This window comes from Dipodomys merriami, unplaced genomic scaffold (assembly GCF_024711535.1).
Source record: "Dipodomys merriami isolate MVZ:Mamm:240054 unplaced genomic scaffold, mDipMer1.0.p SCAF_142, whole genome shotgun sequence".
Classification (NCBI taxonomy): domain Eukaryota; kingdom Metazoa; phylum Chordata; class Mammalia; order Rodentia; family Heteromyidae; genus Dipodomys; species Dipodomys merriami.
Window position 1 is genome coordinate 1,281,595 of NW_027202738.1, and position 14,058 is coordinate 1,295,652.

The following is a 14,058-nucleotide window of genomic DNA, read 5'->3' on the forward strand; positions in this document are numbered from 1 at the left end:
CACTTATCCCGAGCTGTCTGCGGAGTTGTAACTCGGATACTCCTTATTCTGGGAGGAAGATTTCTATAGAGTAAATTCCACCAACATCTTGTATAGTGACATTACATCTCCATGCATTACCCTGTTAAGACATAAACGGTTTATTGGTTACAGAATGGGGGGGGGAAATAATTTCACTGCTTGGTCACCATCTGTTAGTGCTCATAGGGCTGGGATATCGGCATCTAATAGTGGATCTGCTGGCCCTTGAAGATGTTGGGCAGGAGAGAGCCAAACCTCCCAGGCGGCAGGGCTGAGGGGTGTCTGGAATTGGAGGTGAGCGGTATTGATGGTGAGGTTCCCCCCCACCAAAAGCAACATAGCTAAGTTCAGTGTCAGATTCCTGGAAGTATGATTCTCATCTGCTAGAACCGGGGATTCAAGCCCACCCACCCCCTTGCCCTGGAACAAACTCGTCCAGGTTTGGAAAGACCGTAAGCAGCTGCTCAATGCTATTCTCTCCTCCTCCGGCCACCTTCCCCAGCCCGGCACTCTGGCGGCTGGGGCCTGGCCGAATGCATGCTTGGAAGGAGAGGAGAGTCTGTTAGAACTGGGTATGCAGCTCCCCTCCCCATGGGCTCAGGTGGAAAGAGGCCAGGTGGCTGGAGAAGAGTGGACTTCGTGGCCCAGAGAAGGACCCCAGGTGGGGAGTTTTAACAACCGTGCAGTTTGTCAGCGTGAATGCGCGTCCCTGGTCCAGATCCTTGCAATCCCGGATGAGAAGTGTCACGGGATGCAGAGAAAGACAGGGAGACAGAGGGTGAAAGAGACCGAGAAAGGAGGGAGCCAAAGGGGGACACCAACGAGGGAGGGACGGAGAAGTTGAAGGCAGGGAAACCTCCATGAGACAAAGACTGGAAGGGGGCACGGTGCGTCTACCGGAGCCAGGAGCCTTCCTCCCCTTCCTCCCCTTCCTCCCCTTCCTCCCCTTCCTCCCCTTCCTCCCCTTCCTCCCCTCCTCCGGGTATCTCATTTCTTTCATCCCTGCCCTGCTGCAGCTCAAGGACCATTCATGCCTCCGGCAGGCAGGCCAGGTGCTGCCCGGATAGTTCCTCTGAGGCTCTTGGAGGCGCTCGACAGGCCTAAGAAGCCAAGCTAGGGCCATCCTGCGTGTGCCTGGTGTGCCTGGCCGTGCCCATCTGTGGTGCATGCGCCCCGCCGCTGGCAAGCTTCACGATCTACCGAAACCAGCGGGAGCTGGAATTCATCTTCCAGAGGCCCAGCACCCCGTCCCCAGGAAAACCACCTCCCCAAAATACTGTGGAGAACTGGGGAGGGAGAGAAGTAAGCCTGTCTGTACCCCAACATTAGTACCTGCAAATCCATACACACATACAGCATGAATGCAGGTAAGTACACACAAAATGCAAACACACACTGCCTCAAAAACACTACAGGTCACAAAAACAAAATTCTACCATCTGAAGTCACAGACACAGGCACACACTAATACAGATCTGTGAAATTCTACACTCATGAGCACAGGCAACCCAGGGCAATTGCACACAGGGTCTTGTCAAGCACGCTCACATGTATTTACACACACACACACACACACACACACACTTCCGATTTTGAAAGCTCACCTTCACAAGCATAGCCCACCCCAGGGCGTAAATAATCTCCAACAATTCACACACAAGAAATGCCCGCTTGTTTGTTTGGCCTCAAGAAAACACTCTCAGACTACTCTGAAATAAACACACACGCACGTTCATACACACAAATATTAGCAGGACGTGTACAATTATAGACACGGGGAAAACATTTGCACACAACAGTACACATACCAGAACAGATTCTCATGTCTGATTACTAACACACTAGAAACAGATATAAAGGATGTAATTCGCCAACATCAAACAGACACTGCGAAACTCAGTAAATAACACCAAACAAACATTCACAGCCAGGTCTTGGCACCAACCCCAGCCTGGCTTCAACCTTTGGGTCCCAGCCATGTGCCTTCAGCCTTGTTCTCTGGGAGCAGGACAAATGTCGGAGGTTCATACTCCCATTCTCTACGAGGGAAGGCCTGGTCCCTTCCCTATGCTCAGGCTGACACCCCTGCACTCACAAGGAGGGCTCCCCATCACCTTGCACCCCGCCCCCAGGCCCAAACAACCCTGGTGGCCGCTGCAGCTCCAGCGACTTTTAAACAGCCGGATTGAAGCTGCAGCCAGGCTGGAACCTCCCCACCCTGGGTGTGACCCACTCACCAGTGTCCCCGCTGGCATCTTTTTCAGGAACTGACTGTGGAGGGCTACCTCCTTCCTAGGTGCCCACAGAAAGACCCGTCCTGATGGGCTGGAGAGGGCTGTGCCCAGACCCGGGAGCCCTGAGTCTCAGCCAGAACAGATACAGCACCCCCCCTCCCTGCGCCAAAAAAAAAAAAAAAAAAGGAAGAAAAAAAAAACCCCAAACTAAAAACCAGCGGGGCAAGAAGCAGGCCGGCCAGGCAGGAAAAACTACCGCAGTAGCCTGGTGGCCTCCGTCTCTCCCTGAGAAAGGCCAGGTGTGACAAAAGAAGCCCAGGCCAAACAACTGCGTTATTCTCCGCCCAGCTTTGGGGCTCAGCCTCCGGGGTTGCAGGGAGAAGGTGGAGGACTGGGGTTGGGGGTGGGGGCGGGGGAAGCAGAGACCCTTTGAGGTGGGGGGGAGGGAAATGGACAGGACAGGAGGAAACTGTCCCTCTGGGCCTCGGACAACTTCTTCAAGTTCCGAGGACGGCCGAGTGTGGAGGGGGGGCGGGGAAGGGAGGAGGGATTGTCTCCCCCCCCCCAACTAGGCCTTCGAACCTCAGCCCCAAATATTTGCGGAGAGAGGGGGAAGAGAGAGAGAGAGAGAGAGAGGGAGGGAGCCGAGGTTGGCGGATCGCGGATGGCGCCCCTCCGTCCCCCCCTCCCCAGCTCCATCCATCCATCCGCGCCCCCCTCCCCCAAGCCCGGACTGGAAGGTAAATACTTACTTATCCTCCGAACCAGGTACAAGCTAATACTCAACAATACTGATGCCGTGTTTTTTTTGCTCTGTCCCGACCGCAACGCTGTAGCCAATTTAGATATGCTATAAATTTAAGCGGTTGCCATGGCCACGGCGCGCCCATTGGCCGCCGGGCCCCCTACGTACCCGGCCACGTCATCAAATCTGAATAAGGATGCGCGAATTAGGCGGCGGCCAGACAAAGATGAGGATCGGGACCGCTTGAAAGTGGGAGAAAGTGCGGGCCTCCATCACCGAGGGGGAGAGCCGACCGGCCGCGTCCGGGGCCCCGGCCACGCACCGGGGACGCCAGCAGGAATCCGGGAGCCCCCCGCCCGCGCGCAGCGCCCCGCGGCATGAAGTTGTAGACGCCGCCCCACCCCCTTCGCCGCAGGCCGGGAGGACCGCGCCGGAGAGGGGCTCCGCCGGCCCCGCCGAGCCCCCGGCCGGGTCCGGACTCGCCCCGCGCCGGCGGCGGCGGCGATCGGAGGCCCCCCCGAGGCGGAGAGCGGCCCAGCGGAGCGGGGGGCCCGGGGGGAGGCCCCCGCAACCGGGAGGACGAGGCGGCCCGAGCCGCCGCCGGCGCGCGGGGCTATGATGGTGCACTGTGCGGGCTGCGAGCGCCCCATCCTCGACCGCTTTCTGCTGAACGTGTTGGACCGCGCGTGGCACATCAAATGCGTGCAGTGCTGCGAGTGTAAAACCAACCTCTCCGAAAAGTGCTTCTCGCGCGAGGGAAAGCTCTACTGCAAAAATGACTTCTTCAGGTAAGAGGGGGTCCACCCCCCCACCCCCCGCATCGCCCTGCCGCCTGCACCCCGCTCCTCCGCGCCGCCGCCGCCGCCACCACCGGGGCGCAGCGCGCGAGCGCCCAAGGGAGGACCCCAGAGCCCACCCCGGGCTCGCGCAGCCCGGCCCCGGGGGAAACAGGGCGAGGACTCTGTCCCCTGCTTCCCTCCGGGAAAGGGGTCTCCCCCCAAGCGCGCGCGCCCATGGATGAGGCTGCCCGGGGCGCTGCCCGACTGTCCCCCCCCCCATCAGCCGGTGGGACAGCAGGGAGGAAGCCGGGGCAAACTTGCGCTCCAGCACTCCCGGCCCCTCCCCTACAGCTGGCGCCCAGCTTCCCGGGTTGGGGGGGGGCGGTTGGATGGCGGTACCCCGGGGAGTTGTGTGTTGGGGGTGGGTGGCTGGAGGTTTCTCCTCCTGAGCCGAATCCTTGAGCCCAGACTCTGGGATTAACAGAAACTTCCCAGCTCCAGAGGGGCTCCGCTAGAGAAAGGAGAGCAATTCTTTTCCTCTCCTGCTCCCCTTAAACACCTGACCTGTATAGATTCCCTCCCGATGTGTTGAAGGCCACTAGCCAAAGGAAGGCTGAGAATCAGAATCTTTGGGGTCTATGCTGGACCGTGTCTCACACACACACACACACACACTGGCGGGCTCCCAGGAAGGCTAGGACAGACCACTTCTCTGGGCCTCAGTTTCCCCAACTGAGAAATGCCAGGGGAGCTAGAGCTGGGAGCCTCTGGCAGTGTCGGGAGCAGTAGGGACAGCTTAACCCTGCCATCTTCCACCGGTTGTCTAGAGCAGCTTTGTGGGTGAGAATTCCAGGCGCAGAAAGCAGGGGGTGAGGGTGTGATTAGCACCTAGGAGAAGGCAGCAGCCCGCCCCACGGCTCTGCGCTTGGGCTGGAGGCGGGAGAAAATGTCAGCCGCACCTTCACGTGTGTAAACTCCCCGGGACCCCCTCCCCAAGGCCCACCCCGCCCCGTGTGGTGGTGCTTGCAAAGCACCTAATAATGATTTTTGATAAGGTACGTATGGCCAATTACGGGGCCGGATAAAGCCAAAAGTGACTTATGGCTCCTAATGCCCTCACTATATCAATGTCACCCAAATTCGCCCTGTTTAGAGACATGGGTGAGCATGGGCATGAGGTTCCCCGGAGTCCCCATCCCTTCTCCCCCAGGCCTTCACCGGTCCCTCCCCCTGGGGGGGAGTCTGTATTAGCCGGTGTGGAGGAGGCTGCTTTCCCCCTGAGCTCAGGGATGGGGTCAGGAAGCAGGGAAAAGGGAATCTGGTAGATTCATGCTGGTGGTGGTGGGGTTAGAACAGTCTTCTGCCCCCATTCTGCCAGGGCCAGAAATGGGAGGAGGGCTGAAATTCAGTCTCTTGTTTCCAGAGGCCGCCCCTCTCCAACTGTACTGGCCATAGCTTCCAGCCTGGTTCAGCAGCTCCACCATAGGACATTGGGAAGACTCCTAGTGAACACTGGGGTCACAGAAGAGTCCCTCTGGGCTCAAGCCCACTCCCCCCCCACAGCTAGGGCCACCTGGCCAGACAGATTGGCCCCCACCTGGGCTCCACCAAACTAGAAAAGACCCTCCAGGAGGGTCCCTTGGCAAAGCCACAAAGTGGCCCAAACCCAGTCTCCTGGCTTTAAATCCTTGGTGGAGCCCAAAGCTGCCAAGCATATGTGTCTGGGAGATGGGGGCAGGGAGGTGCCTTGGCACAACTCGAGAGCCCCTGCTTGGCTGAAGGCTGCACCCAGGGTTGGACCCTTTGCAGCCCGAAGAGGTCTGAATCACACACACACACACACACACACACACACACACACACACACACACACACACACACACACACACACACACACACACACACCCTCCCACCCCCAGGCCAGGAACAGCCCAGGACATTTGTCCCAGTTCTGCTCTGGCCAGGAAGGACAAGAGCGGGAATAGAAGCTTCTCAGGGCAGATGGAAAGAGGCCAGGGACCGGAGAGACTGAATGCCACCCCCCCTCCACACACGCGCGTGTGCACACATACACACACACTCCTGTCCACCTCGCAGTGACAGGCGCCTTGTGTCCACAGGCGGTTTGGCACCAAATGCGCCGGCTGTGCGCAAGGCATCTCTCCCAGCGACCTGGTGCGGAAAGCACGGAGCAAAGTCTTCCACCTCAACTGTTTCACCTGCCTGGTGTGCAACAAGCAGCTGTCCACCGGGGAGGAGTTGTACGTGATCGACGAGAACAAGTTTGTGTGCAAAGATGACTACCTGAGCTCCTCCAGCCTCAAGGAGAGCAGTCTTAACTCAGGTAGAGCGGCCGCCGCACCCCCCTCCGCTTGGCTCTCTCCGGGGCGGTGTCTGGCCGCCTGCCCTCGCTGCCGCCGCCGCTCACACAGTTCACTGGACTGGGCCTGTTGGGAAGGCGTGGAGAGGACTGGGCAGCAGGGCCCATTTTGAAGTCTGAACTTCCGTTATACTTCAAGTTCTGGAGCCTTTACCCAGATGCCCTCTTCACCTCATTTGCAGCGGCCTAGTTTATTATTCTGTATCCTGTGAGGGCCTTGCAGTTATTAGATTTGGAGCTAGGAACCTGGGGAGGAAAATGTACTTTTTCTTTTTTCTTCTCGGGTGATTCCTTCTCCCCAAGACCCAGTCCCCTTCCCCAGCTCCTGAGACTCGCCGGGAGCTAAAGAAGTCCCTTTCAAGGCCCAGCCCCTCCTGGAAAGAGTGGGCGGGTGCCACGGTCCCTAGGGGAGGGGCTGTGGCTGGCTGGGGGTGGGGCGGGAGGGTCCCTGCCCCCGCTGGTGGTCACCGGGGCGGCTGGCACCGGCCCCTGAACTGGAGTGGAATCCGGCAGCAGCTGACGCCGCTGTCCCCTCCCTCCCCCATCCGTCCGCCCCGCAGTGTCATCCTGTACGGACCGCAGTTTGTCCCCGGATCTCCAGGACCCGCTCCAGGACGACCCCAAGGAGACGGACAACTCCACCTCCTCGGACAAGGAGACGGCCAACAACGAGAACGAGGAGCAGAACTCCGGGACTAAGCGGCGGGGCCCGCGCACCACCATCAAAGCCAAGCAGCTGGAGACGCTCAAAGCCGCCTTCGCCGCCACACCCAAGCCCACCCGCCACATCCGGGAGCAGCTGGCGCAGGAGACCGGCCTCAACATGAGGGTCATTCAGGTGTGGCTCGGGTGGGGTCCCCGGGAGCGTCCTCGGAGGAGGAGTCCCTGCCTGAGACTCTCCAGGGTTCTGCTGTGCGGGTGGGTCGGGTCCCTGCGGCTGGCAGGTGGCGAACTTTGAGCCAAAAAGATTCCCTGGAGACTCACTGGCTTTCCAGTGATGGGGGTCACTGCGCCTGGGTACCCCCGTTCTGGTTTTAAAACCTTTCTGGGCCCCAGAAAGGAAATGTCCCAGATCCCGATGCGCGCTGGCTGGCAGACAGCCAGACAGACAGCCAGACAGACAGCCCCAGCTCAGGCTCCAGAGCGGAGGCCGGCGAGAGCCTCGCTGGGCAGGAGGCCTTTATAAAGCCGTCAGGCGGCGGGCGAGCTGGGGGCCTGGAAGCCCGAGTCTCTCCACGGGTCTGCGAAATCCTTCACCCTTGGCTGGTTCTCCGAGGCCCCTCTCCGCCCCTCCCGGCCTTAATCCCGACCGGCCTCCGCCTCTCGGGAGTCCTGGGGTGCCACAGGCGCTAGGACCCAGCAGGGGTGGCCTGGGCAGGAAGGGGAGGGGAAGCCACGACCCGCCCCCCCAGCTCACAGCCCCCCCACCGCCCCCCTTCTGTCCCAGGTGTGGTTTCAGAACCGACGATCCAAAGAACGGCGGATGAAACAGCTGAGCGCTCTGGGCGCGCGGAGACACGCCTTCTTTCGGAGTCCGCGGCGCATGCGTCCGCTGGGCGGCCGCTTGGACGAGTCCGAGATGTTGGGGTCCACCCCGTACACTTACTACGGAGGTAAGGGGCACCCCGATCCCGCTGCTTTGGGCTGAGGGTGCAGGGGCGTCGGCCTACGCGTGCTTTCCACCGCCCCAAGTATTCCCAGCTCTACACACACACACACACACACAGAGGCTGGATACAAAACCCAAGACACGCGTGGAGGGACACATGCACACACACAACTTACACACAGATACTTGCAGGAGCCCATAGCAAGCATGACACCACTGTCTGGTGAAACACATAACACACGAGAGTGACACATGGGTACACACGTGTCCACGGACACAACCCAGCTAGAAACAAGGGAGCCACAGGCACAGCCCATTCCCCCCCACATTCATTGCGCACCCCAGAAGGGGAGACCCACACATCACACTGGGCAAAGGCCACCCACAACTCGCACGAACCTCCCCGCCAGGGAACAGGCTCCTTCCTGCTGCGGTTGCCTGGGAGCCTGGCGTGTTTGGGCAAGGTGGGCTGGCCACATTTGGGGTGCGGTGGGGGTCTGGAGCTACTTCATGCCTGCGTCTTGTGAGATTCCTCAGGCGGGCCACTTTGTTCTGCGCCAGGGCAGGTCCCCGGTCTGTGCGTCTGGCTCGCTGTTTCTGCCAGGCCGGCTGATCAGCTCCAAGCACCCCGAGATTCATCTGGAAATGTGGGCGCCCAGATGTCCGCTTTAAATGTCTAGGTCTGGGTTGCTCGGCGCAGTGTCTGTCCATCCCAGCTCCCTCCCACAGGATACTGGAACTCCTTTCTGGGGGGGGACAGGACAACTCTGGCCCAACGTCTCCCCCCTTCCCAGACCCCTCGGCCGGAAGGAACGCCTTCCCCACCTTTCAGTGTCAGACCTTTCCAATTTGGGGAGCCACGGGGACGTCTCACCTTAGGGGTATCTGGGGCCTTGTGGAGTCTCTCCGTCCCTCCCACCCTCGTCCGCCCCCAGGGCTTTGCTTGGGCCTAGTAACCGAGTTCGGGAGACGCGACTTCCCTTTCAAAAGTGAATTTGGACTCGGTGAGGGGGGGGCGGGGAGCCAGGCTTCCAGAAAACCCCGGTGAGTCTCGGGCGTCCCGCGTCCGCGTAGGGTGGAGGCTCGGCAGCGGAGGCCCCTAGAAGTGAGGGGCAAAGCTGCGAGTTGTTGCCTCCCTCCCCCCTCCCGGCCGCCCCTCCTCCATCCTCCCCCCCCCCAGCTTTACCTCCCACTGCACGGCCCCGGGCCCCGGCTGAAGGGTCGGGGCGGGGGGCTGGGGAGGGGGTGACTTGAGTCGTGAAGCCAGGGTTCTTCGGGGAAGCGGCGAGCGCCGCTCCAACCCCGCCGTCTTCCTCCCCTCCCCGCGCGCCCGGCCTGCCGGACGGGATGGGATGGGGAGGGGGTGGACAGGACGCGGGGTGGGGGCGCGCTCCCCTTTTTCCTAGGAATGGGCGGGTGGGGACCGGACTCCCCGCCCCCGGCGCGCGAGGCCGCCCGGCCTAATCCGCGCTGGGCGCTGGAGATGGCGGCCGGGCGCGGGCGGCGCGGGCGGCGCGGGCGGCGCGGGCGGGCGGCTCCCCGTGGGAGCGCGGACAAAGCCTCCGCCGCGGCTTTTGTGCCCCATTCAGACGGCGTTTGTTCCAATTACCGCGGGCCCGGCCGCCATATGGGCGGAGGCGGCGCGCACGGCGACGCCGGGGCCTGGGGCCCGCTCCGCGGGGCTCGCGCCGACGCCGCGCCCCTTCCTCCCCGCCTCCCTCCACCCCCCTCGACTTCATCTCCCGGGGATCCCCCCATTTGCCTCGCCTCAGCCTCATTTCTCATTTCCCGGGGTGAATGCAATTGGCGATTCACCCCAAAATTAAAAAAAAAAAGTAGCGTGGCGATCGGTTCAGATGTTCCCCAAGCCGTTGTCCACACGGCCACCCCCAGACACCTCCCGTTTGAGTAGATTTAGAGAAGAAGGAAGGGTGTCCAGAACCCCCCAGTGTGTGAGAGCTGGGGCGCAGAGCGAGGAGAGACTCCCGCGTCGGGCTGTGGCGCGTTTCCTGCCGTTCGAAGCGGGTCGCGGTTGCCCGGGGGACGCGGAGGAGCTAGCGTGGGTGGGCGCCCGCACCCCGATTCTTGAGCGGCTCATGGGGGGGCGGGTGGGGGGGCGACTGTCCCCGGATCCTATCGAAGGGCAGCGGATTGCTACAGAAACAATTTGTTAAGGTTGGGGGGAGGAGTCGGCCTGGGGTCCCGCACCCCAGAATGTGTGGGGTGCTCATCTGCGCATTTTCCTTGGGAGAGGGCTCAGGGTCCCCACGTAGCTCGGAACCGGGGTGTCCCCGTCAAATGACCTCCTTGGGCTTCGCTTTCTGGGGTCCAGGCGGGGAACGGCTGGTTCACGTGTTCGGATCCCACATCCACGCAGACGGTGGGACCGTGCCGGGCCGGCGGGGCGCAGGGCGGGCGGGGCGGAGGGAGCCGAGAGCGCCCCACGCGCTGTGCGTCCGGGCTGTGCGCCCCGGTCCCCGCGCGCCCCGAGCTCCCGTGCGCTCTCGCCGGCGCCCGGGTCCCGGCTTCCTCCTCGCGGGGGGCGTCGCCTCCATCCCGCGTCCTTTCCGTTGCGTGCTCCCCTCTGCGTCCGCGGGGTCTCGAACTCGGGTCCCAGTTGCGAGGGCTCCCGACGCCTGCGCCTCTCCTTTTTGTTTCCCCGCTCGGGTCTTCCGCGATCCGCCTTTGGGTTTTCTCCAGGGCCTCCACCCCGCGGGCCTGGCGTCCCCCCACCCCGGGTCTGCGGGCTGCGTGGTGCCCGCCGCCCCCCGCCGCGGCGGCTCCACCCAGGCCGCAGCGCACGGACGGACTCTGAGACCCCGTCCCCGGCCTGTGTCGGCGACCCGGGGCTCATTTGAGGCCCCTCATCTGCGCTGGAGCCCCTCTTCCTTCGGACCCCGACCTGTATCCGAGCCCCCCCCCTTAGTTTCGGCCGGCGCGCCGCTCGGTCCGGCCCACCCGGTCGATCCGTGCCGCGCCCCTGGCCGTGGTGTCCCCGGGTCCCTGCCGGGGAGCGGGAGGGGGGTGTCGGGGTCTCACACCCTCCGCCTGTCTCATTGCCCCCCCCTCCCCTGCAGATTACCAAGGCGACTACTACGCTCCGGGCGGCAACTACGACTTCTTTGCGCACGGCCCGCCGTCGCAGGCGCAGTCCCCGGCCGACTCGAGCTTCCTGGGCGCCTCGGGCCCCGGCTCGACGGCGCTGGGCGCGCTGGAGCCCCCGCTGGTGGGCGCGCACGCCGCCGACAACCCCCGCTTCACCGACATGACCTCGCACCCCGACACGCCGAGCCCGGAGCCGGGCCTGCCGGGCGCGCTGCACCCCATGCCCGGGGAGGTGTTCGGCGGCGGCCCCAGCCCGCCCTTCCCCATGAGCGGCACCGGCGGCTACAGCGGGGCGCTGGCGCACCCCAACCCCGAGCTCAACGAGGCGGCCGTGTGGTAAGGCCGAGGGCTGGGCCGCCCCCTCCCCTGCCTCCGACGACCCCCACAACGACCCCAGCCCCCCGACGCCTGGATGCAGCCACCGAAACCAAAACGCCCCGACGCGATCGAGGCCTGGGTCTCCCTCAGGGGTCCTCTCTCGGGTCCGCACCCAACCTGCAGCTGCTGCTCGGCGGCGTGAAGCCCCCCTCCCGCCCGTCACCCACCCCCCCGCGCCCCGCTGACCCTCGGGGAGCCCCCCATCTCTCCCCCTACCCCGCGCCCAGCGCTCTCCGGCCAGCCGTGAGCAATTTCTTGGGACCAAAGTCAATATTCTGGAAGGTCAGGAGACTCCCCCCTCCCCGCTCCCCGACCCCTCCACCTCTCTGAACTAAGCGAGGGTCGACCAAGGCCGAGGGGTGGACCGTGGGGTCTCCCCACTGGCCGCAAGCCCGGCGGGCATTGTGTAATCTTATTCTGCGCTCAGCTTTCCCCATCTTAAAAACAAAAAAAGGATGATAAGAGAGAGATTGAAAAGGAGAGGGAGGGGGAGAGAGAGAGGGGGAAGGGGAGAAACACGTGGATGGGGGCGAGCTGGCACCTCCTGCTGGCCAGCTTGGAGTCTCAAGGTCAGCTCTTCTGGGAAGGGGGCCTGGATGTGGCCAGCCCCGGGCCAGCTTTCCTCTCTTGCCTACGTTGACTTGTGTGCGGAGCCTGGACAGTCCAGGCGGGACTCGAACACCCACCCAGGCTGCCCTGTACCTCCCTGGGCAAGGCCTCTGGTTTCTGAGCTCTGGCCCGTCGGCCACTCCCCCTGCTCCCCGGGGAGCTGGGGGCCAGGGGGCTGGGCAGTCAGGATGTACAATATTCTACTTTTTTGGAAGTCGAACGCTTCTAGTTTCCTTATTTTGTATAAAGAAGAAACAAATAAAGTATGTTTTTGTGTTTACTGTTTATTTATGGTACGCTAGTGATCACCGGGCTGGACATTTTTATATTTGTAAGAGGTGGGCGGGGGAAGGGAAGGGAAGGAAGCCAGAAAGAGGGTTACCTTAAAAAAAAAAAAGGCATTTTAAAAAAAGAACAAAAAAATCTACTTTTTTTTTTTTAAAAAAAGGATTAATAAAAAAAAAAAAGTCTTTTTTTCCCTCGGGATGTGTGGCTTATCTTTCTGTTCCCACCTTAAGGGGTGAGAGTCCATGGAAATATGTTTTTTCTCTCGGCCTGTTGTCTCCAACATCAAAAGAATGGGGGTGCGTAACCCCTGCTTGTCCAAAGGGAATTCCTTCAGTGGTGGGTGGGGGTGGGGGTGGACGGTTTCTGTGGGAGCCCAACCCAGTGTTTTCTCAGATTTTAACACGACCCTCATCCTACACAGACCTTCAGAATGGTCGACGGGTGGATGAATGGCTCCCAAGAATGAATTCTACCCTCTTCCCCCATGTGAGCCCCTGTGTAATCCCCAAAACCAACACAAAAGCGGGCGAGACAAAGGCGGGAGGGGTGGACCGGCCAGCTGCTTCTCGGCGGGGCTGTGTTAGGACCCAGGCCCCCAGGGAGCCGGCACGCTGGCCGGCTGGGGGCGGTTAGGAGGAGAAGGCCCATAGGAGGGGGGGGGGAGATTTAGGAGGCCTGGCCAAGCCCCTCCCCTTTGCCTCCTCCCCTCCCCCCCCACTTGCATAAGTGGAGGTGTGGGGCGTGCAGGCTGCACCCCTTCCCGGCTCAGCCATCGCAGAGTTGTAGAAGCAGGAGATGAAATAAAGGCACGCGTCCTGTGTGTGGGCCAGAGTGGGGGGGGGGTGTCCTGTGTCCACAGAGTATGAAGGGTGTGTGGAGGGGACCGGCTGATCGCCTCTCCTCCTCACGTGACCCCTGCAGGGCTGCCTAGAAGTGGGATGAGCCCCGAGTGCTCCCTCAGCAGACAGCTGTGTGGCTCCTGGCAGAAACTTTAGAAACTGTGGACATCCAAAAGGCCACCCTGGGGGCTGGGGGTGACCAGGGCCTGCCTCCCAGCCTTCCAGCCCTGTGCTCTCTCTCCTTCATACTCTGAAACCCAAGCCCCTTCCCCGGGGCCACTTGCTCAAGGTGGGGGCGGGGAGGGCACACAGCAGCTTCCAGATCTGATATCTGTATCCAGCCGTGACCACGCCCATCCCCCCCACAGCAGCTGATGTGGACAGCACTCCACAACACCGCTGGAAGTCTGTCCCTCAGCAAAGCCTGGCATGCACGTGTGGTGTGGGGTGTGTAAGGTGTGGATGTTTATGTAAGGTGTGGGAGTGTATTTTGTGTGTATGGTATATGTGTGCATGTGTGTTTGTGTAAGGTGTGTGCTGTATGATGTGTGTAAGATCTGTGGTAGGTGATGTGTGTATTACATGCGTGTGATGCATGTCATGCGTAGTATGATGGATGGTCGAGTGTATGTATGCTGTGTAGAATGTGTGGGTTTTTTCCAAGTTGTTTTAATTAATTAATTAATTAATTATGAAGGTGATGTATGGAGGGGTCACCATTTTGTAAGTCAGGTAAAGAATACATTTCTTGGTTCACACCTGTAACCCTAGCTTACCAGGAGGCTGAGATCTGAGGATTGTGGTTCAAAGCCAGCCCCGGCTGGAAAGTCCCCATGAGACTCTTATCTCTGATTAACCACCAGAAGACATGGGAAGTGGCACTGTGGCTCCAAGTGGTAGAGCACTAGCCTTGAGCAAAAAGAGCTCAGGGACAACGCCCAGGCCTCGTCACAGACAAGAAAGAAAAAAGAAAAGGAGTACATTTTTTGGGGGGGAATGTCCCCCTTCTCTCGCTCTCTCCCAGTTTTTCCCTCCCCTCCCAACTCACAAACCAAAAGTTCGTTTTCCATC

At 61.2% G+C, this 14,058-nt stretch overlaps 1 protein-coding gene across 1 annotated transcript; it reads left to right on the forward strand.

The window, feature by feature from the left end:
- Nucleotides 1-3,615: 3,615 nt before the first annotated feature.
- On the forward strand, nucleotides 3,616-11,241 carry Lhx5 (LIM homeobox 5). The gene is made up of 5 exons (XM_070021413.1): nucleotides 3,616-3,788; nucleotides 5,900-6,123; nucleotides 6,720-6,997; nucleotides 7,607-7,772; nucleotides 10,846-11,241. The coding sequence occupies exons 1-5, from the start codon at nucleotides 3,616-3,618 to the stop codon at nucleotides 11,211-11,213; spliced, it is 1,209 nt and encodes a 402-aa protein (XP_069877514.1). The 3' UTR covers nucleotides 11,214-11,241.
- Nucleotides 11,242-14,058: the final 2,817 nt, after the last annotated feature.